This window comes from Acomys russatus, chromosome 1 (assembly GCF_903995435.1).
Source record: "Acomys russatus chromosome 1, mAcoRus1.1, whole genome shotgun sequence".
NCBI classification, from domain to species: domain Eukaryota; kingdom Metazoa; phylum Chordata; class Mammalia; order Rodentia; family Muridae; genus Acomys; species Acomys russatus.
In genome coordinates, this window is record NC_067137.1 from 66,407,167 (window position 1) to 66,427,777 (window position 20,611).

At 43.1% G+C, this 20,611-nt stretch overlaps 1 protein-coding gene across 1 annotated transcript in view; it reads right to left on the bottom strand.

Annotated features, from left to right (window-relative positions):
• Nucleotides 1-212: 212 nt before the first annotated feature.
• LOC127189399 (uncharacterized) overlaps nucleotides 213-20,611 on the bottom strand; it is a 35,237-nt gene continuing 14,838 nt past the window's right edge. The window contains exons 2-8 of the mRNA XM_051146208.1: nucleotides 16,764-16,885; nucleotides 15,053-15,191; nucleotides 13,249-13,370; nucleotides 11,072-11,182; nucleotides 7,560-7,666; nucleotides 2,942-3,032; nucleotides 213-394 (exon numbers count right to left, since the gene is read on the bottom strand). Of these exons, the coding sequence (XP_051002165.1) occupies nucleotides 278-394; nucleotides 2,942-3,032; nucleotides 7,560-7,666; nucleotides 11,072-11,182; nucleotides 13,249-13,370; nucleotides 15,053-15,191; nucleotides 16,764-16,885 (809 nt within the window). The 3' untranslated portion in view covers nucleotides 213-277. The remainder of the gene's footprint in view (nucleotides 395-2,941; nucleotides 3,033-7,559; nucleotides 7,667-11,071; nucleotides 11,183-13,248; nucleotides 13,371-15,052; nucleotides 15,192-16,763; nucleotides 16,886-20,611) is intronic.

Consider the following 20,611-nt stretch of genomic DNA (forward strand, 5'->3'; position numbering starts at 1 on the left):
TGATGAGACCTGCCATTTCCTCTTTTCTTGCATGAAAGAAGCCACTGTCAGGCTTCCTAGTGGCATGTAAAGTAAACTCAGAATAAAGGGGCAAACAAACATTTCAAATAAATATTTTAATTATCATACAATTTACTTATATGTACATACAACTGCTGTGTATATGTATGTAGTCATAGAGAACTATTGCAGGTATATGGTCATGCATATAACACTTGAAAGGGAACATACAAAGCATATGGATTAACATAACACACTAGGGAGGGTTACTTCAGTGCTAGAGAACCTTATATAAATGAATTTGCTCAAGAGCTTCTCCATCAGTGTCCCTTTGTGGGTATACATCAAGGTTCAATGGTATCTCTTCTACCCAGGAAGACAGCTGCATATTAATCTATGAGGAAAAAAAAAGTATTAACAACATGAAATTTCAGAATGATTTTATTATTTAGAATTTTACAATATCACCTTAAGTAAGTTACACAACAGATTTTTAAAGGACTTATTTTTATATTTATCAATGTTTGTGTATATGCATGTATGTGTTCTTTGTGCCTGGTCACCAAGAAGGCCCAGGAGGGTGTCATTCCCTGGCCCTGGAGTTAGAGCTCACCCACGTGAGCTGCCACCTGGGTGCTGGGAACAGAGCACAGGTCCTCTGCATGAGCAGCACATGCTCTTAACTGCTGACCCAGCATCTCGCCAGACCCTTGCACAACGGGATTTTTACTATGGTAAAGTTTACATGAGTAATTTTCGTTTTACTCTGATTCTGGAACTTGAAATTTTTTCAGAAATACTTATAGATTTATTTATGTCTATGATGTTTTGCCTGTACGCAGACTGTGAACTACCAGTGTGTGCCTGTTGTCCATGGAGTCCCGAAGAAGGATTTTTGGGGCTGGGGAGATGTCTCAGCAGCTGAGAGCACTTGCTGCTCTTGCGGAGGACCCAGGATTGGGTCTCTGCACTCACAGGGTGGCTCACAACCATTCCTCAGTACAGGCCCAGGGAACTTAATGCTCTTTCCACCAAAATGGGCAGCAGGCACACACACTCGGTACACATTCATACATGCAGGCAAAAGTTACACAAACAAACCTTTAAAAACCTGTTATTTTGGTAAGTGGAAAAAAAAAACCCCCAACTAAATTGGCTTACGAATATAAATATTCTATTATGAATTAGACATTTAGAATGATTATATTTTGGCTTTGGTTTTGGTTTTAAACAGGGTCTTGCTGGGCGGTGGTGGCACACGCCTTTAATCCCAGCACTCGGGAGGCAGAGGCAGGTGGATCGCTGTGAGTTCGAGGCCAGCCTGGTCTACAAAGTGAGTCCAGGACAGCCAAGGCTACACAGAGGAACCCTGTCTCAAAAATCCAAAAACCAAAAACAAACAAACAAACAAAAAAACCCAGGGACTTACTATGTAGCTCTGATTGGGCTGGAACTCACTTTGTAGACCAGGTTGGCCTTAAACTCAAATATTCTCCTGCCTCTGCCTCTGAATTGCTGGGATTAAATGCATGCACTATTATGCCTGACCAAGAATATATTTTAAAAGGCATGTTTGTATGAGAATGGGAAATTTTGGTAGGATCACACTATTGATGGGCAGGGCTCTCACAGGAAGAAATGAAGCAGGTAAACTGGAATTAGCATCTTTCTTTACACATTTCTGGATTACTTCCTTTGCCGTAACAAGCACAATTAGGGCAGGAGAGATGGTTCAATGTTCAAAACACTTGCTGCACAAGCATGAGGACCGGAGTTCAGATCCCAAGTGGCTCTAGAGTCTATGGGACCAACAATAAGCATCCATCATCACGCTGAAGTAGATCAGCCTGGGCCTGAGTTAAAAAGAAATTTCTTTTTCTTCTTTCTTCTCCTCCTCTTCCTCTTGTTCTCCTCCTCCTCTTCCTCCTCTTCTTCTTCATCACCTCCTCCTCCTCCTTCTTTTTTTCCCCCCGAGACAGGGTTTTTCTGTGTAGCCTTGGCTATCTTGGATTCCCTTTATAGACCAGGCTGGCCTTGAACTTACAGTAATCTGCCTGCCTCTGCCTCCTGAGTGCCAGGACTAAAGGCATGTGCCACTACGCCCAAGCAAAAAGAAATTTCAAACTGACTTAGGAAATCAAATTCCACATGGAACACAGTCTTCCTCTCTACTTGTTCAATTCTGAGACCCTTGAACAACTTTGACCCTACTGCAGCCCTTTATTTTGTATGGCAAAGGCTCCATATATAGTCCAACTGGCCTTAAAATGCACTCAGCACCTGTTCCTTCTCTGCTAGGGACAATGTGAGGATGTGGGTACTCAGTTTTTGAGTTTAGTTTTTCAGAAGAGGGTTCTGTTAACCAGGTTGGCCATGAACCAGTGGGTTCAAGTGGTCTTCCTGTCTCAGCCTCCCATGTAGCTGCGGTGCAGGCTTGTTATCTTTCTCCTTAGCTGTGATGTGGGTGCTAAGTCTCTTACCCACACTTGAGTATTTATTACCCTTCAACTATCACCCCACAGTTATTAAAACTGTGTAGAGAAACAAGGGAATCTATATCCACATATGAAATAAACCACAAAACAGTAGTGGCACAGTCTTGCTATTTCTAGAATGTTATAATAGTTATCAGAAAAAAACAGTTTTGATAAGAAAAATGGTGAAGGGCAGGGGATATAGTACAGCACTTGCCTAGCATGCACAAGCCCTCTGGGCTTTCTGTTTGTTTGCATTTTCAATGACAGAGTTTCTCTGTGTAGCCCTGGTTATCCTGGAACTCTCTCTATAGGCCAGGCTAGCTTTGAACTCAGAGGGCCTGCCCCTCCTTCCCAAGTACAGAATTAAACACCTCGGCCACCATAGAAGCTCAGGAGCACTACGTTTAATTCCCACCACCACCAAAACCAACAACCAACCAACCACCAGAGAAGTGGTTACATACCTGAAGACCCATGAGAGACTCTTGGAGACTTGGTACTGTCACTAAAAGTGAGCCTTGTTTTCTTACATTATGGATGATGTAGTCCCAGGCACTAGAACACAGTAAAAACTGATACAATGAAATAATAGTAAGATAACATTGCATATTAATCAGAATAGAGACAGCTGTCTTGTTCAGTACCTCCCCCCCCCTCTCTCATGATGGGGAGAGAAAGAGAGCCTCAAGCATGCTAAGCAATTTATTCTACCTCTAAGTTACAGCCCCAACTGATTTTGGTGGCACACACCTGGAATCCTAGCATGAAGGAAAACTGAGGCAAGAGGATCCTCTTGAGTTTGAGGCTAGCCTGGGGTACACAGTGAACATCAAGGCACCTGCCTTGGTTATGGAATTAGACCCCATCTCAAAACAAACAAGACAAACCTCTGCATATAGTCTTTAATATACAACCCAGCAACTCTCGTTTGCACAAAGAAGTTGAAAATATGTATCTAAACTAAAGATCTATACATGAATATTTACTGTAGTCTTATTCACAACTGTCCAAACTTGGAAGCAATCGTGACATCCTTCAGTAGGGGAATGGATAAAGTGTGATATAGCCAGATAACAGCAGATTGTTCAGTAGTAAAAAGAAGTGTGTGCTCAAGCCATGAGGGCTCGGAGCAAGCGCAAATGCCTGTTGCTGGAGAAGGGATGTAAACGGAAAGGCTTGGGATTCTACCATCACATGCTGGAAACACAACACTACGGGCTGCCGAGGCTGAGGCAAGAGTACAGGACCAAGAGCTGAGCAGGGGATTTTTAGGGCAGTGAAACTATTGTCCCTGTTTCAAGGCTGAGTGCATATCATCACACATTTGTGCACATACATGGGATGCACGACACCAAGAGTGAATGTCACTGTGGACTGGGGACTTCTGGTGACTATGGAGTACCCAAGACCCATCATAACAAGCACACTGTTCTGGTGGGAGGAATCGTGGTGGCACAGACTCTGCAGGTGGGGGGCGGGCTGCACAGGAAGTCTATCTTTTTTACAGATTTGCTGAGAACTCAGATATCACACACACACAACAAAGGCAAAAACCTGATATGTTAGTTTTTATCAGACACTGGATTTTTTTTTCCTGAGTAAGGATGACAAAAGAAAATGCAGATAGTATCTAGAAATCTAGATGGGCAAAATGTTTACCCACAGGAAACGGAACTACAGTAGAAATTGGCAAATTTTCCAGTTCCTGAGGGGTGTTGCCAAAGTTACGAGGTCAAAGTACTGAGATTAACAAGATGGGGATGTGGGTTACTGTCAAGTTTCTGAATAAGGAGAAATGAAGTTTTCAGAATCACACAAGTCAAGTAGGATCAGCATCAAAGCCTTGTCATTTCTCCATGAAGCAAATGAAAATCAGCCCTTCAGACTGGAACCAGAGCTGAGAAGATAATGAGTCCTTGAAAAACAAGGGGCACCAAAGCCAGAAACCAAGCATAACTGTGTGGATGTGTACAGCGTGCAGATTAGATCTTCTAAAACTCACATCAAGAGTGAAGCAGTACCTCATTTGGTTGCCTGTAGCATTTTGGGATGGAAATCTAGTATCACAGGGTACCTGCAGAGTTTAGTGGGACTAGCCAGTCCTAAAGGACAATGAAATGGGCCCTGCCAATGATGTCATAGTGCAGTGTGTGTTGGACCAGTTCTGTTTAACTCCCAGATTGATATGCATTGGACTTCATAACATGGTCTTGATAGTTTACCACACCAATGGGGACACACAGATGAAGCAATGCGGGGGGAACACAGTCTTTGCAGTGTCAATTGTACTTATTTTTGGTTGAGGCTATGGCTAGTAGGTTTTGTAAGTTTCAGAACTTCTTAACAAGGTAATACAATGTTCAATAATGTTCAGTAATAAACGTCATCGTTTCAGCTAGCGCTATCTTTTTTAGTGTGATATGTAAAATGATGTACTTTACAGTTTGACTTAATCCAAGACTGAAGAACTATATTAGCACAATCTTTCCGTTTATCCGAGACAGGACTTACAGAGCTCAAGATGCCCTGAATTGTTCAGCTGAATTCACCGCCACAGCGTAAGTGTTGTGTCCTGGACCCTGACTAGGGGCAATCAGAAAAACTAGGGTGGACTGTGCCCTGGAATGGAGAAGATGCATCACCCTGGAAGTTCAGTGTGTTCTTTATATGCAGTTGCACAGGCTAATGCGTGCAGCTGTACAAAGAGGCAAGGTAGCACACACAGGTAAACAAGGAGGCGGGGCTTATGGTGTACAGCTGACAAGAAGACAGGCTTAGCTAACCTCAATAGCAGCAGTCTCTGGAGGGGAGCAGTTTTCAGGCCGGAAACACCCTGAAATTTCCTACACTCACTCTCAGCATCCGCACAGGGAGGACAGCGAGGCTTTGCTGCTCCCATGGGCCTAAGACACTGGGGTGCTTGGCATGGCCACAACCACGTCAGTAACACACATTCACCCAGGGCTTCACTGCTCCCTAAGTACACGTTATTAAATTGCATCAGATAGCCACTACTTGTTCAGTGACTCACGTAGTCTCGAGGAATGAATGTATGAAGAAAGCCGTTTGTATTTTTGTTTAGAGACAGGGTCACGCTATGCAACCCTGGCTGGCCTGGAACTCTCAGAGATCTGCTTGCCTCTGCCATCCCAGTGCTGGTATTAAAGGTGTGTGCCACCACACTAATCTAAATATAGAACCTCCCCATCCCCCACAGAGTTCACCAACAGCTTACCTTCTGCATTCCCAATCTATATTTCGAAGAGTTTAAGCTACTTTCCTTTCAATGCCTAATACATATACCAGTGATATTAATACCTTTCAACAATAACATAACATTCTGCTTATCTGCAACTAAGTTTAAAAGTAAAAAAGCTGCTGGTGTGGTGATACATGCCTGTCATCCCAGCACCGGTGGGGGTAGGGGGATGCTCAGGTTTGAGGCCAGCCTGGGGTGCAGAGAGAAGCAGTCTGACAGCTGCACTTTTCTCACTAGCTGAAAATGGAATAAGTGGGCTGGAGAGATGGTTCAGAGGGTAAGAGCACTGGCTGCTCCTCCTGAGTTCAATTCCCAGCAACCACACAGTGGCTCACAACCATCTATGATGAGATCTGGTGCACAGGCATACATGGATGCAAAACATTGTATACATAATAAAAATAAATAAATCTTTAAAAATAAGTGGAATAAGGAACCTGCTATTACTTCCTCCAGGACAGTGTTAGAGGATGGAGATGAAGCTCAGAGACAGAACACGTGCCTAGCATGTACAAGGCTGTGGGCTCAAGCCCAGCACTGTAAAAACAATCAGTTTTCCAGGCTAATATTCTCATCTTCGCTACAAGCCTTGGCTAGCCCATACTACTTTATGATAGGAGTGATGCTAGTGTTAGCTGTTGACTTGATAGAATCTAGAGTCACCTGAGAAGGACTCTGGCTCCTGCTAAGGGCTATTTTGAGCAATTAACTAAGGTGGGCAGAGCTGAGCTAACTAGCATGCGCACGCACACCGCTTCTCATCTGTGTGGATGCAGCTGAGATGCTTCGCTTTCCTGCTGCCTCGACTACCCTATCACAGCGGGCTGTAACCAGGAACTAAAGATCCTTTCTTCTAAAGTTGCTTTTGTCAGAGAGTTTTATCACTGCAATAGGGAAAGAAACCAAGACAACGGGCTAGAAATATGGTGGTATTTTACAGAAAAGAAAACCAAGGCAGAAAAGAGCAGTGTAAGAACCACTGGGAACTCTGTTTAACTGCACCCTAAGCACAGGCGTGACTCCTGCTGTCGTTTTATATCTGTCAAACACTGTGTGTTACAGGGACCGCTGAGACGGCCCGGAGTGTAAGGCCCACTACCTGAGCTTCATACCCAGAACAAACAGTGGAGAGAACTGACTCCTGCAACTTTTCTTTTGACTTCTACACAATTACTCTGGCACATTCACACTCACAAATAAATAAATAAATAAATGTAAACTAAAACAATTATTTTATGGGCTGGAGAGATGGCTCAGAGGTTAAGAGCACTGGCTGCTCTTCCAAAGGTCCTGAGTTCAAGTCTCAGAAACCACATGGCGGCTCACACCATAAATAATGAGATCTAGCGCTCCCTTCTGGCACGCAGGCATACAAGCAGTCAGAGCACTGACACATAAGAAATAAATCTTTTTAAAAAATTATTTTACAAAGTCAGTTTTTGTCAAAATTTTACATTTTGAATTTAATCTGTTTCCTTCTTAAAATAAGTTTATATCATGTATGAAACTGTCAAAGAATAAATAAAAATATTAATAAAACCAACTTGAGTGCTGGATGGCCTTTAATTCCAGCACTGGGATGGCATAGAAGGGCAGATCTCTGTGTTCCAGGCCAGCCTGGTCTACAGAGTGAGTTTCAGGCCAGCCAGGACTACACGGAGAAACCCTGTCTTGAAAAGCCAAAACCCCAAAACAACAATAAATAAACCAACTTGAGTTTGTTACTTTAAAATTAGCATGAAACCATTGCACCTTGCCACTCTCTTTTCACACCTCGCTGGGTATAGTTTAGTAACAGATTTCTTGTTCAGTAAGTAACATACCTGACCTGCTCAGCCTCAGTAAGAAAGTATTCGAAGACGTTATTCATTACAATGACATCAGCACTCTGCAGAAGTGAACTCTGGGTACATACATCTGCATGAAGCACCTACAGAAGAATGAGCTGGTGTAAGACAATGAGGAGAGTGCATCCAGCAGCCGTGGAGGAGAGGCCTGCTGGCTCAGTGATGCTGGAGGACCACGGCTGGCTCAGTGATGCCATGAGGACCACGGCTGGCTCAGTGATGCCGTGAGGACCACGGCTGGCTCAGTGATGCCGTGAGGACCACGGCTGGCTCAGTGATGCTGTGAGGACCACGGCTGGCTCAGTGATGCCGTGAGGACCATGGCTGGCTCAGTGATGCTGTGAGGACCATGGCTGAGACACTTAGTATCTAGTAAAACCCAGATGCTTGTAAAGATTTGTCTTCAATGGAATTATTTGTTCCATTATTATTGTGTCTCCCGAATCATAATTATTTTCTTTTAACAGAGTTCAGAGATTTTTCCATTATAATTACGTTGTTAGATGTCAGAGACAAAGGATCTAGATTTGAATTATGGCTCTGCCCAACTAGATCTGTACTCTTAGGTAGGTAGTTTTGTTTGGTTTTTTGTTTTGTTTTTTTTATAGTGATTATCAATCCTGATTATACAATATAAAAGTTATAAAAGTAGATATGAAAACCAAACCAAACCAAACCAAAAGCCCAAGGGGCTGGAACAGCAGCTCACTGGTTAAGAGCCTTTACTGTTCTTGCGGAGAACCAGGGTTTGGGTCCCAGTACCCATAGGGAAGCTAACAGCTATCTGTAACTCTGTAGTTCCAGGAGACACAATACCCTCTTTTGACCCTGGTGGATACCAGACACACATGTGATGCAGACATGCACGGCAAGCAAAACACTGAACACACAATTAAAAAAAAATCTTCAAAACAAAACAAAACAAAAAAAACCCTATGCCCCTCAAAACCACTAAAGTAAATTATAAACTGTCAAATTTGTCAAATGTTCGAACTTGATTCTAAAATTCACTTCAATGTATTACTGCCAAAAAACGTAAGCAAAATAATTTATTTAAATATTATATAGAGCTAAAGATTTGGCTCAGCAGTCAGGGGCACTGAGCTTTTCCAGAGGAGCCAGGTACAAGTATCAGCGCCCACATGGCAGCTCACAACCTTCTGTAATTCCAGTCTCAGGGGAACCAACCCTCTCTTCTCATCTCTGCAGTCACCAGGCACCACATCTGGTGCACAGACATACATGGAGGCAAACACACACATAATAAAATAAATAAATCTTAAAAAACCAAAAACACAAAAAAACAAAACTCAAGCCAGGTGGTGGTGGTAGTGCACGCCTTTAATCCCAGCACTTGGGAGGCAGAGGCAGGTGGATAGCTGTGAGTTTGAGGCCAGCCTGGTCTACAAAGCGAGTCCAGGACAGTCAAGGATACACAGAGAGACCTTGTCACAATCCCTCCCCCAAAAAATCACCATAATGCTATTGATAGTGGGCTTGGGAGCTACAAGCCAAGAAAAACATGTGGGTGTGTACTGGAACAATATTTTGAAAAGTGGTAAAAATTTCATAAAAATATAAACATCATAAATGCTTTTATCATCATATTTAAGAAGCAAAAGCAAGCACTTGATCATTTGTTTATTAACTATGATTTTTCAGAGGTCTTAATTTCCACGCCCAAGTCAGAGTGTCTCTGTGTAATAGCCCTTGGCTGTCCTGGACTTTGTAGACCAGGCTGGCCTCGAACTCACAGACATCTTCCTGCCTCTGCCACTGAACATTGGGATTACAGGTATGCACCACCACACCCTCAGAGTTCCTAATTTTTAAAGAAAGACTTATTTCCTTTTGTTTTATGTGTCTGGTTATTTTGCCTGCATGTCTGCTTGCATACCATGTGTGTGCAGTACCTGTAGAAGTCAGGAGAGGGCGTCAGAAACTGAGTTCGAGTTACAGACAATTGGTAGCTGCTACTATGTGGGTGCTGGGAATTGAATCTGGATCCTCTGCAATGCTCTTAACTGCTGAGAGACCTTGCCAGCTCCCAATGAGTTCTTCTTATTTTTTTTTTTTTTAATTTTTTAAATTTTTGGTTGTTTTCAAGACACAGTTTCTCTGTGTAGCCTTGGCTGTCTTAGACTCACTTTGTAGACCAGGCTGGCCTCAAACTCGCAGCGATCTGCCCGCCTCTGCCTCCCGAGTGCTGGGATTAAAGGCGTGTGCCACCACCACCCAGTGAGTTCTTAATTTTTAAATTTTAGTTTTCAACTTGATAAATATTCTTGTTAGCTATGTGATTATTACCTAAGAGCAGAGTGAGGGCAGTAAGTTCTAAGCTAGCCAGGGCTAAAAGAAAGAAAACAAGAAAACTATGAGTTGATTTTTTTTTTTTTTTTGCAGTTCTAGGGACTGAGTCTAGGATTTTGTGCATGGCAGGCAAGTGCTCTTCCACTGAGCATGATCCCCACGCTCATGAACTTATTACCAGATAATGAATTCGCTCTGATCACTTATCTCTGTCTTTGCAAGACAAGGGAAGGAAAAACACGTTGTGTGAGGAAGTAATTACCCTTTATAAACTGGGGGAGGCTTGGTCTTTAAATTTTAAAAGAATGTTATTTATTGTTATTTATGTGTATGTGTGTGTGCCTGTTTATTTGTATGTACACCACATGTGTGCAGGTACCTGTGGGGATCAGAAGAGGTTGTTGGATAATGCGCAGCTGACAAGCAACTTTGAACATTGAATATGGGAATCCAACCTGGGTCCTCTGCAGGAACAGCAAGCAACTGCTCTTAAACGTTAAGCCATCTCTCTAGCCCCTTGATCTTTAACTCACTGAGAAGTTTTTCAATATTTTACTGTCTTTAATATCAGAGATCATTAATATTGTCTATGTTGCCATGAGAAGTACAGAACAGTAATGAAATTTCAAGGACCACTGCATTAAACAAACAGAGTGCTTCCCCAAAACCAAACCCTCCCAAATCTTTTATCTTGTTATTTTTCTTTTTACAGGAAAAAGAGGAAAGCTGTTCTAGCTTAACAGGGACACCCTTCCCTAGGCACCACTGTGCTGTGACACTTACAGTATCTCCACCTCCCAGTGACAAGAAGATAAGGAATCACGGGCCGTGCAAGCCCTTCCGCTTTCGGTTTAATGAAGTGTGCTGGCTGCCAATCTCTGCAGAGTCACGGTTCTGCCACCCAAACTGATGCACAGAAACAAAGGAAAAACTCTCCCAGGGAGGCAGAGGCAGGCGGATCTCTAGGAATTTGAGGCCAGCCTGGTCTACAAAGTGAGTACAGGACAGTCAAAGCTACACAGAGAAATCCTGTCTCAAAAAACAAAAACAATATCTGTCTAAAAAGACAGCAGGTCAAGTCAGTCCAGTTCCACACAAGAGCAGCAACAGGAAAGAATACAGAATTATTCAATTAGGTAAGATTCACAAAGGCAACAGAAAACATACTGAACAGGTACCTTAATTCTGTCACCGAATTGGTATTTCTTTACGATCATTTCCTGCAACTGGCAAAATTCTCCATTCAGCTCTACCCCGCAAAGCTGTGCTGCCGAGCTGTAGAGATATCCCTGAAACGAGAAGGCACGGCACGGCACAGAACAGTGAGGTTTAGGTTTATGTTTATGTCCACTTGAATTAAAAAAGCCAACTGTTACAAACCCACGGCGTTCAGAACTTTTCTGACCAGGCCCTTGACTCAAGTTTATTAACTCCTATTACGTAGCTATATTTGTAAAGACTGGTTTTTAAGTTTTCCTGATAGAACTGGGCATTCAGCAAAGCTGGAAATGATAGAAGTGACCACAGTCCCAAGCTGTGTAGGGTCTATTCAGCCTTCGTAATTTCTGGGAATGTTGCATCCTAGCAAAGCAGGCAAGGAGATCATCTGTGGGGAATGCAGTGACAACCACAATCAGTTAACAGGGACATGGAGACTTGCTGCAAATTGTGAGCTGCCTCTGTGGCAGAGGAACAAAAAATAATACACAAGGAGGGGTCAGCTAATTTAGTGAGGTAATCTTCTGCTAAAGGTTTTTCTTTCTTTTTTTGAGACAGGATTCACAGAGTACAGGCTGGCTCTGAACTTATCTTTTGGGTGCTTTAGACATGTGCTGGTTCTATCGCTGGTTCTTGAAGATGGCTGCCTAGCAACACATGCAAAGACCAAGTTTGAATCTATAGCTTCATCATATATGCTTATAATATTTGTAATATGTTTCATAGTACACATGTCAACATTAAATTTGGTATTGATTCAGTGATCTACTATAGGAAAAATGCCACCATATTTACATTATCAACACTGATACTATTCCAGCTAATTATGTGACAATACATTTTTTGCATGGTTCTTTTTTCCTTCTTTCTTTCCTTCCCCTTGCTCCTCTTTCTTCTTCTGTGTGTATATGTGCATGAGCATGTGTGGAGCCAGAAGGGGGTGTCTTCCCCTCCTCCCCCTTCACCTTGCTGCCCCAAGGTAGGCAACAGTCTTTAAAAAAGAAAGCTGGGGGGAAGGTGGGCAGAGCGTTGCACGTGCAATCCTGGCACTCGGAAAGCTGAGTGTCGGCCAGTTCAAGACCAGCCTGGTGATTTGGCAAGTCTCAAACCCAATGCAACCTAACCCATCCAACGCCCAAGAACAACAGGAGCATTAGAGTAAAAGTCATCAAACTGTCATCTATTCACACACTGAAAGTTAAGCATTGAAGAGGTGGTTTATGCCTAAAGCAGGCAGCAATGCTGGGAGCGGACAGCACCTGTTCATGGCAGAAGTTGCTACTGCTATGGCCACATTTTATTTGTTTTGTTATAAATTGATCTAAGAACATTAGAAGTACTCAGGATTTGGATTTATAATAAGAGCTACACTGAAGTGATATTTCAGAAACAAAAGTCATGCACACATTTTGGGACACAGGAAATTGGACATGCTGTGTCCTTGGACATTGCCTAGTGTACACTTTTAAAGATAGGGAACTAGAGGGACAGCGCCATCAAGTGACTTGCTCTGGACATACAAAGGTTTCTTAGGCCCGGTGTATTTGTTATTCTTCTGAGTTCTTTTTTTTCCTTTTTGGGCTGGGATTAAAGGTGTATGCGACCACCACCCAGCTCTTCTGAGCTCTTATCAAAGCTCAGTGTACTATTTTATTTTAATACAGTACAAGGATAAAGAGGTTAGGCACGGAGACAAGCCTCAGTCAGAGTACTTAGTGGGCTGAGGCAAGAGGATCAGAGTTCAAGGTTACCCTCATTGACATAGCAAGTTTGAGGCCAGCCTGAGCCACATGATCCCCTCCCCAAAACAAACAAACAAACAAACGAGAGGGCAGTGAGAGGGGGAGGGGAGAGGAGAGGAGAGAGAGTCAGTCAGTCACATGGTCCACTCTGTTTATAGTTGTCACCTGTGGAGACAAGCCAGGAGAGGAAATTGGACAGCTGGTGTTTGAAATTCCAAACCCAATTATTGCCACCAAGCCGAATTCAGGAGCCTGCCAATGGATCCTATTTTAACCTTAGCCTGTTACTTTAATAATAAAGCCAAGCTGTCACCTTGGACGGTGGCAGGCAAAGCTCTCGCTAGCAGAAGAAAGTATTTTCCACAGGTCGAGCAAGTCCACAAGCTGCACTTTACCCCATAAAGGACTGTGCCAAGTCTGGAGCCAATGTCCACCAAGACCTTTCCTGACAGGTCGGGGAGCACGTGGTGATAAATGAACTTCAACTCCACGAGGGAGAAGGAATGAGAGACAAACCCTGGGGAGAGAAGAGAATGAGCATTAATTAAGCTGTGCTTTTGCTTGTTGGTTGGTTTTCGAGACAGGGTCTCACTCTGTAGCTCTGGCTGGCCTGGGGCTCCCAGAGACCTACCCACCTCTACCTCAGAGAGCTGGGGTTTGGCCTGCACCAACATGCCAGGCTGGCTGTGGTTACTTCTATCCTTGTCAGAGTTTTGCACCCCAGTTTCCGTGACAGCCTGACTCTGGTTTTCTTCTGACCTGGAGGGGAACTCCAAGACTCATGAGACCATGTCCTACATAGCATACCTGCCAGGAAGAACTATCTTGGTCATGGAAAAAAAACAAAACCTAGGTGTGGTGGCGCACACCTTTAACCCCAGCATTCAGAGGCAGCGGCAGGCGGATCGCTGTGAGTTAGAGGCTATCCTGGTCTACAGAGTGAGTCAAGGACAGCCAAGCTACACAGAGTAACAAACAAAAAGAAGATGGAGAAGGAGGAGAAGGAAGAGGCAACTAAATGAAGAAGGCGGACTAGTCTTCAGGAAGAGAGGGCATGTGCATGCCTCAGAGGTGGGAGGGGCTAGGCCACAGCAGTCCCCTACCCTCACAGCCCCTCACCATCCCAGTGACTCCCCTTGCCGTCTGAGTGCTTGTCAGAGTCATTCATGGTGACCCAGATTCATTAGTTATCTGAGCTGCTCTGCTCTGGGTTTCCATTCGTCATTTATAACTGATTACATAGGCCAATCTTAAGACTTACGGTTGTCAAACCCAGTTCTATGAATGTTTACACACCAGCCATTTGGTACATGGTACTTCAGTTTTTCCTCTAGCTCTGAGCCACATCTTTTTCCATTCTATGAATGGCATCTTTAGAGATGTGTCTCTTGGTCAAAACAAAGCCCAAATAAACTTTTTTTTTTTTTGATTGCCTGTCTCTGTCCAACCCCATCCAGTAGTATTTCACCACCATCTGTCTTGCTAAGCAGGGGACTACCTCAGGTGCCGGGGAAGCTACACTTCTCAGCATGTGGCCTAGCTATCAAGCTCGGTTGAAGAGCTATCTCTGACTAAGCAGTTTTTTAGATGTGAAAGACATTAAGTAAACTGATCTCTAAAGACAGCTTTAAAAAAAACAGAACCAAACTCTATTACATTTCATCGCTCTACCCACCCACTTATCTACTTATTTGTGTGTGTGCCAGCGAGAGTGCATGTACTTGTGTGCCTCAGTGCACATGTGGCAGCCAGAGGACAGCTTGTGGAAGCTGGTGCTACTTCTACCTCGTGGGTGCCAGTCACTGATCTCGGGTCATCAGGTTTGACACAAACACTTTGCCAAATAAGCCATCTGGCTGTAGTCTCCCTACTTCTAATTTTGGTAATGGCAATGTTGGAGGTTAGCTTTTATTCTAAAAAGTGTCCAATAGTCTGATCACAAATTTACATACAAGGACTGGAGAGATGGCTCAGTGGTTAAGAGTGCCGACTGCTCTTCCAGAGGTCCTGAGTTCAATTCCCAGCAACCACATGGTGGCTCACAACCATCTATAATGTGATCTGATACCCTCTTCTGCAGATAAATCACTCATGTGCAATAAATAAAATAAATAAATCTTTAAAAAGAACAAATTTACATACAGAAGACATGGGTTAAAAAAACCACACAGAAGTCAGCTTTGCAAATGAGGATCTTACCCAAAGGTGCTGTTCGGTGTGAGCCACACACGGTGCAGTAGTTTCTGCTCATTTTTCCTTCTTCACATAATGAGTCAATAAACTCTTCATCATAAAGGAATGCATCAACGTGAACTGTGGGTTCTGGCTGCTGTCGTATCTGGAGAAACACATCAAAGAAAACAGAGTACAAAGAAGCTTCTTTTTATTGCTAAATAAGGCAAAGCAGCAGAGCAAGGCACAGGAGACAGAGCTCTGATTCACTTCTGTTTACTGCCCCTCCCTCTTTTTTTTTTCTTTCTGAGACACTGATAACTTTCTCTTTAATCTGGAAGGACACAAAACATGGCTGAGGTCTAACTTTGAGTCTTACATGTCAATCACCATTAAGATACTTGGCAAGGGCGTGCACGCCTTTAATCCCAGCACTCGGGAGGCAGAGGCAGGTGGATCACTGTGAGTTCGAGTCCAGCCTGGTCTACAAAGCGAGTCCAGGATGGCCAAGTCTACACAGGGAAACCCTGTTTCAAAAAACCAAAATAAATAAATAATAAATAAAAAGACACTTGGCCAAACATCTTTGCTCAAGTTTTCAAATTGCTAAAATAGTATTAAAACTTCAAGTTTATATATGTGGGTATCATAGTTCCTGTTTGTAATACCAGCATTTGGAAGACAGAGGCAAGAGTGCCTGAATTTGAGGCCAGTTTGAGCCATATAGTAAATTCAAGGCCAGGCTGGAGATTACAGCCTGTATCAAAAAACAAAACAGACTCAACATGTGGCATATGACTTGATGCCACCACTTGGTAGTAAGAGGCAGGCGGATCTCTGAGTTTGAGGCCAGCCTGGTCTACAGAGTGAGTTGTAGGCCAGTCAAGGCTGTAGTAGAACTGTCTCAAAAGTAAGTTAAACTGGGTGGTGGTGGCTTGGCTGTCCTGGAACTCACTGACCAGGCTGGCCTCAAACTCAGAGATCCACCTGCCTCTGCCTCCTGAGTGCTGGGATTAAAGGCATGCGCCATCACCACCCAGTTTACTTTGCTCTTCTGAGATCCATTCTGAAGGACTGAGTATTTTCTAATAATTGTTAAATGTTCACAATGTCCATGTATTATTGAAATGTTCTGGGTTTAAGGCTAGGTGTGGTGATACACACCTGTAACCCCAGCACTTGAGACTGAGACCTCAATTTTGAGGCCAGCCAGTACTACGGAGCAAAACCTAAGCAATAAAACTCTATCAACCCACCAAATAGTCAAACAATACTCTCCATCAACCCCTCCCCCTGGGAAAAAAGTGCGGGATTTCATTCCTCCACTCAGGTGTTATAGATGGAAGAGGCTGGGCTGTTAACTCCTGTTGAGTAGCCGAGTGGTGGTGGCGCACGCCTTTAATCCCAGCACTTGGGAGCCAGAGGCAGGTGATCTCTGTGAGTTCGAGGCCAGCCTGGACTACAGAGCTAGTTCCAGGTCAGCCTGAGCTGTTACAGAGAGAAATCCTGTCTCAAAAACCAAACCAACCAACCAACCAAACAAAAATACTTGTTGAGTAAATAGTACTGGGGAATCCAAAGGTTAAAGCCTCAAAAGAAAGGGGTGCATGACTGAAACCCCGAGTGGAAAACTGCTTAAAGCTGCATTTAAAACTAGTGAGACTACAGAGTGTGCGGGTAGGAAAAGCAGATTTCTTGCGTGGGACAAAAAGGAATGAACTTAGTTCAACATATTTACTTTTTGAAGGGCTAGCTGTTCCGAGCAAAGCACAGCTTCTAGAGGCAAGCAGTTCCGAAGGTCATCGGCTATGTTCTTCAACATAATGTCATTGTTATCTTCAGTGAATTCATCAAAATCCCCTGAAAAAGAGTAAAAGGGAAAAAGAAATAGCCCCTGTTCTTACAGTCATACCTAGACTGAGAGATTACGGATGGTACATTTCCCAGTAGAGAAGCTGTCTACACACTGGCATGCCAGCTCTAATCCGAGTTCCATTTAAGACGGTGAATCTCTCAGGCTGCCGAGATAGCTCAGTAGGTAGAGACACTTCTTAAAGAAGCATGATGACTCAGTTCAACCCCTGGAAGCCACACGAAGGAGCGAAGAACTCCCACAAGCTGGCCCTGGCGTCCTAACATGTGCACAGAGCTGCACAAACATCAAATAAACAAATAAGCACACCTTACAAATAAAACACATTTTTTTCTTTCTCCAAACTCATCATCAAATAAAAGCAAAGAGATGCAAGGAAATATGTAGTTTTTAGTTTTTTGTTTTTGTTTTTGTTTTTTCGGGGCCAGGTTTTTCTGTGTGTAGTTTAGCCTTGGCTGTCCTGGAACTCACTTTGTAGATGGTGAAGATAGGTAGTTTTAAAATTTAAACTTCTTTCTTTATATTCATAAATAGTACTCTCTTGGTTTTCAGGGTGTTAAACCCACTAACAAATAATAAAGTATTTTATCTTTTGACGGAGTGAATCTTAGAAATTTTGGAGGTATTGCTCAAGGATTACTCAGAAGACTGACAGCCTTCCTCTCAACATCCAGACTCCAATAAAATGCACTCTTCAAGCTGTGAACACAATAGGGCAGGGGCTGCTGAAGCCAGGCGGTAGAGTTCTTGGCTACTTGTACTGGCCTCAGGTTGATCGTAGCAATGCGTAAACAAGATGTGGTACCATGTGCCTGTAACTCCAAGAAGCAGGAAAGATCACAACTTAAGGTTCTCACTGGCTACATGGTGACTCTGAGGCTGGCCCAGGCTACATAAGACCCAGCCTCAAAATATAAACCAAATAAACAGGAGTAATACTGACACCGACTGCTGCTCTGATGCATTATAGCACATATTATGAGGTCTACTCTGAGGTAAGATAGGCCTTGAACTCATAGCAATCCCCCTGCTTCATCCTTCTGAAGTATTGTGATTACAGTTGTTACAAAGCCTGGCTAAAATAGCATATTTCCTTAAAAAATATTTATTTGCTCTATGTGTATGAGTGTTTTGCTTGCATGCACGTGTGAGTACCATGTGTGTGCCCGAGGAGAACAGAAGAGGGCATCAAATCCCTTGGAACTGGACATTTGGTTGTGAGCTGCCGTGTGGGTACTGGGGACTGAGCCTGGGTCTGAACCATCTCTTCAGGCACCACACAGCAGATTCTCAAAGGCTGTGCCCAACATCTGAATGGTCTTGTAAAAGGGCGAAATAAAGATGGAAAGATATAGTAAAAGAGTGACAGGGAGCCTGTCTAGGTAAGGGTACAAAATAGTATCCATTTTTCTGTAGTTTCCACTTTCTATAGGTTAAACTGTGTCATTTGTAAGTAGTTCAAAAACAATCTAAGACAGAACATAATTTACCTGGAAATGAAGCACTCTTTTTTAAAATTTTATTATAAATAATTAATTTTTTCATATACATTTATATTATTACATATATATATATATATATAAAATGAACAACATACAGCAAGAAGAACTACGAAACAATCAGGAACTATAGTAGTGTTTTGGCTATTTGTATTTGGCAACCTTGAAGAAAAGATATTTCCTATCTTGGTGAGTCTAAGAAGCACTCTGAAGAGGCCAGCTTCTCTTTGCCCAGCTAAACGGGAAAGACTGAATGAAATGGTAGATTGGAAAACAAAGTATTTTACCTTCTCGGAAAAGACTATTGTAATTATGAGTTCTTGCTAGGGCATAAGGAACACAGGGTGCTGTCTTTCTTACTGTTAAAAGGAGCTATGATGATGCCAGACATGGTAGGTCGTATTTCTACGGGCTTAGTTCTCAGGAAGTCTGAGGCAGGAAGACTGTTGCCTTTGAAGCCAGCTCAGGCTACATGTGAAACTATCTCAAAAAACAAAAACAAACAACCCCCCAAAAAACAAAACCCAAATGCTGTGGGGGTTAAGGGCAAAACCGAGTGGCTGCACATAAGCTTAGAGGGTGCAACGCCCCATTTTTGATCCCCAGCATCAAATCAGGAAGGGACAGAAAAATAAATAGTTCTAGAAACAAGTCAAGGACATCTTGAAGGGAATGTCATCCCATTTTCTCCATGTCTGCATGCCCCAAAACTTAGATCATGATCTTTGCCTGTCAGTCACTCTCTCCTTTAAAGTTTTGAGGCATGGTCTCTCACTGAATCTGGAGTGTGTCAACTCAGCTAGACCTGCTGCCAGCAAGTCCCAGGGATCCTTTCTTGCCACCTCCCCAGCGCTGGGATTACAGGCACCTGCAGCCATGCCGTTTCTTAGTGGGCGCTGGTGATCCATCAAATTTTCACGCTTCTATAGCAAGCGCTTCACCAACACTGAGCCGTCTCCCTAGCCTCCTGAGTGCTGGGATTAAAGGCGTCTGCCACCACGCTCGGCTACATATACCATCCTTGCACAAACCCAAGTTCAGTTCCCACGCCCTAAGCCACCTACTCCAGCTGCTGGCCTTGAGCTCCCACCAGTGCCTATACCACCCTCCCTCCACATATCTGAAAGAAAATTTAAAATGTACTAATTTCACAATCAAAATTAAAACATGCCCAATTTGACAAGTTAGTTTTATGTATTTTCCTAAATGTTCTTATTCTGTCCCAAGTGTTTTCTTTATTCACTGTCCCTGATTCATAATTGTTAATAGAAACTTTCAGACTTCAAAAGAAAGTTTTTAGCCAAGATGAGTACAATTCATCTTATTATTTATACTGGTTGGGACATATCGTTTGAAAAGACTAACTAGGGGATCATTTCCCCCCAATAAGGGCTATAAAAATATCAGAAAGGCAACTGATATATTATGGAAGTATGTAAAACTGGAAATCATTTTAAAGTATTTCTTACACATTTATTTATTGATGGCACACTGCCATGCTGTGCATTTGTGGGGTCAGAGGACAAGTAAGTGTGGCACCCATGCTTTCCTAGCATGTGGGTCCCAGGGACGGAACTCAAGGTGGAACTTGGCAGCAGATCCTTTAGCACTGAGCCATCTCTCTGGCCTTTGAATTCACTTTAGTATTAAATGATATTTACTCTAAGAAACTAAATTTGTTGAAGCTAGGCTTGGTGGCACACAGGTGTGACTCTAGCTATTCCAGAGGATTGCCTGAACCCATGAGTTTATAGCTGGCGTTAGGCAACATAATCAAACTGTTGGAAAACCAAATTTTATTGTTGAAACATTATCTGTCAAAAATTTTATTTATGGACTGGAGAGATGGCTCAGAGGTTAGGAGCGCTTCTGCTGGCTGCTGTTCCAGAGGTCCGGAGTTTAATTCCCAGCAACCACATGGTGGTTCATATCCATCTATAACGAGATCTGGTACCCTCTTCTGGCACACAGGCAGAATACTATATATTAAATAAATTTATTTATTTTTTTTGAGACAGGGTCTGAACATGTAGCTCTAGGGTTGAAATTCATTATGTAGACCAGGCTGACTTTGAACTCACAGAGATCTCTCTGCATTAAGTGCTGGAATTTAAGGGATACACCACCGTGCCCAGCTTTTAAAAAAGTTAAATTACATCTTACTTATTTGTGCATGTGTATAAGTCTGTGTAAGCACTTGTGTGGCAGACAGGA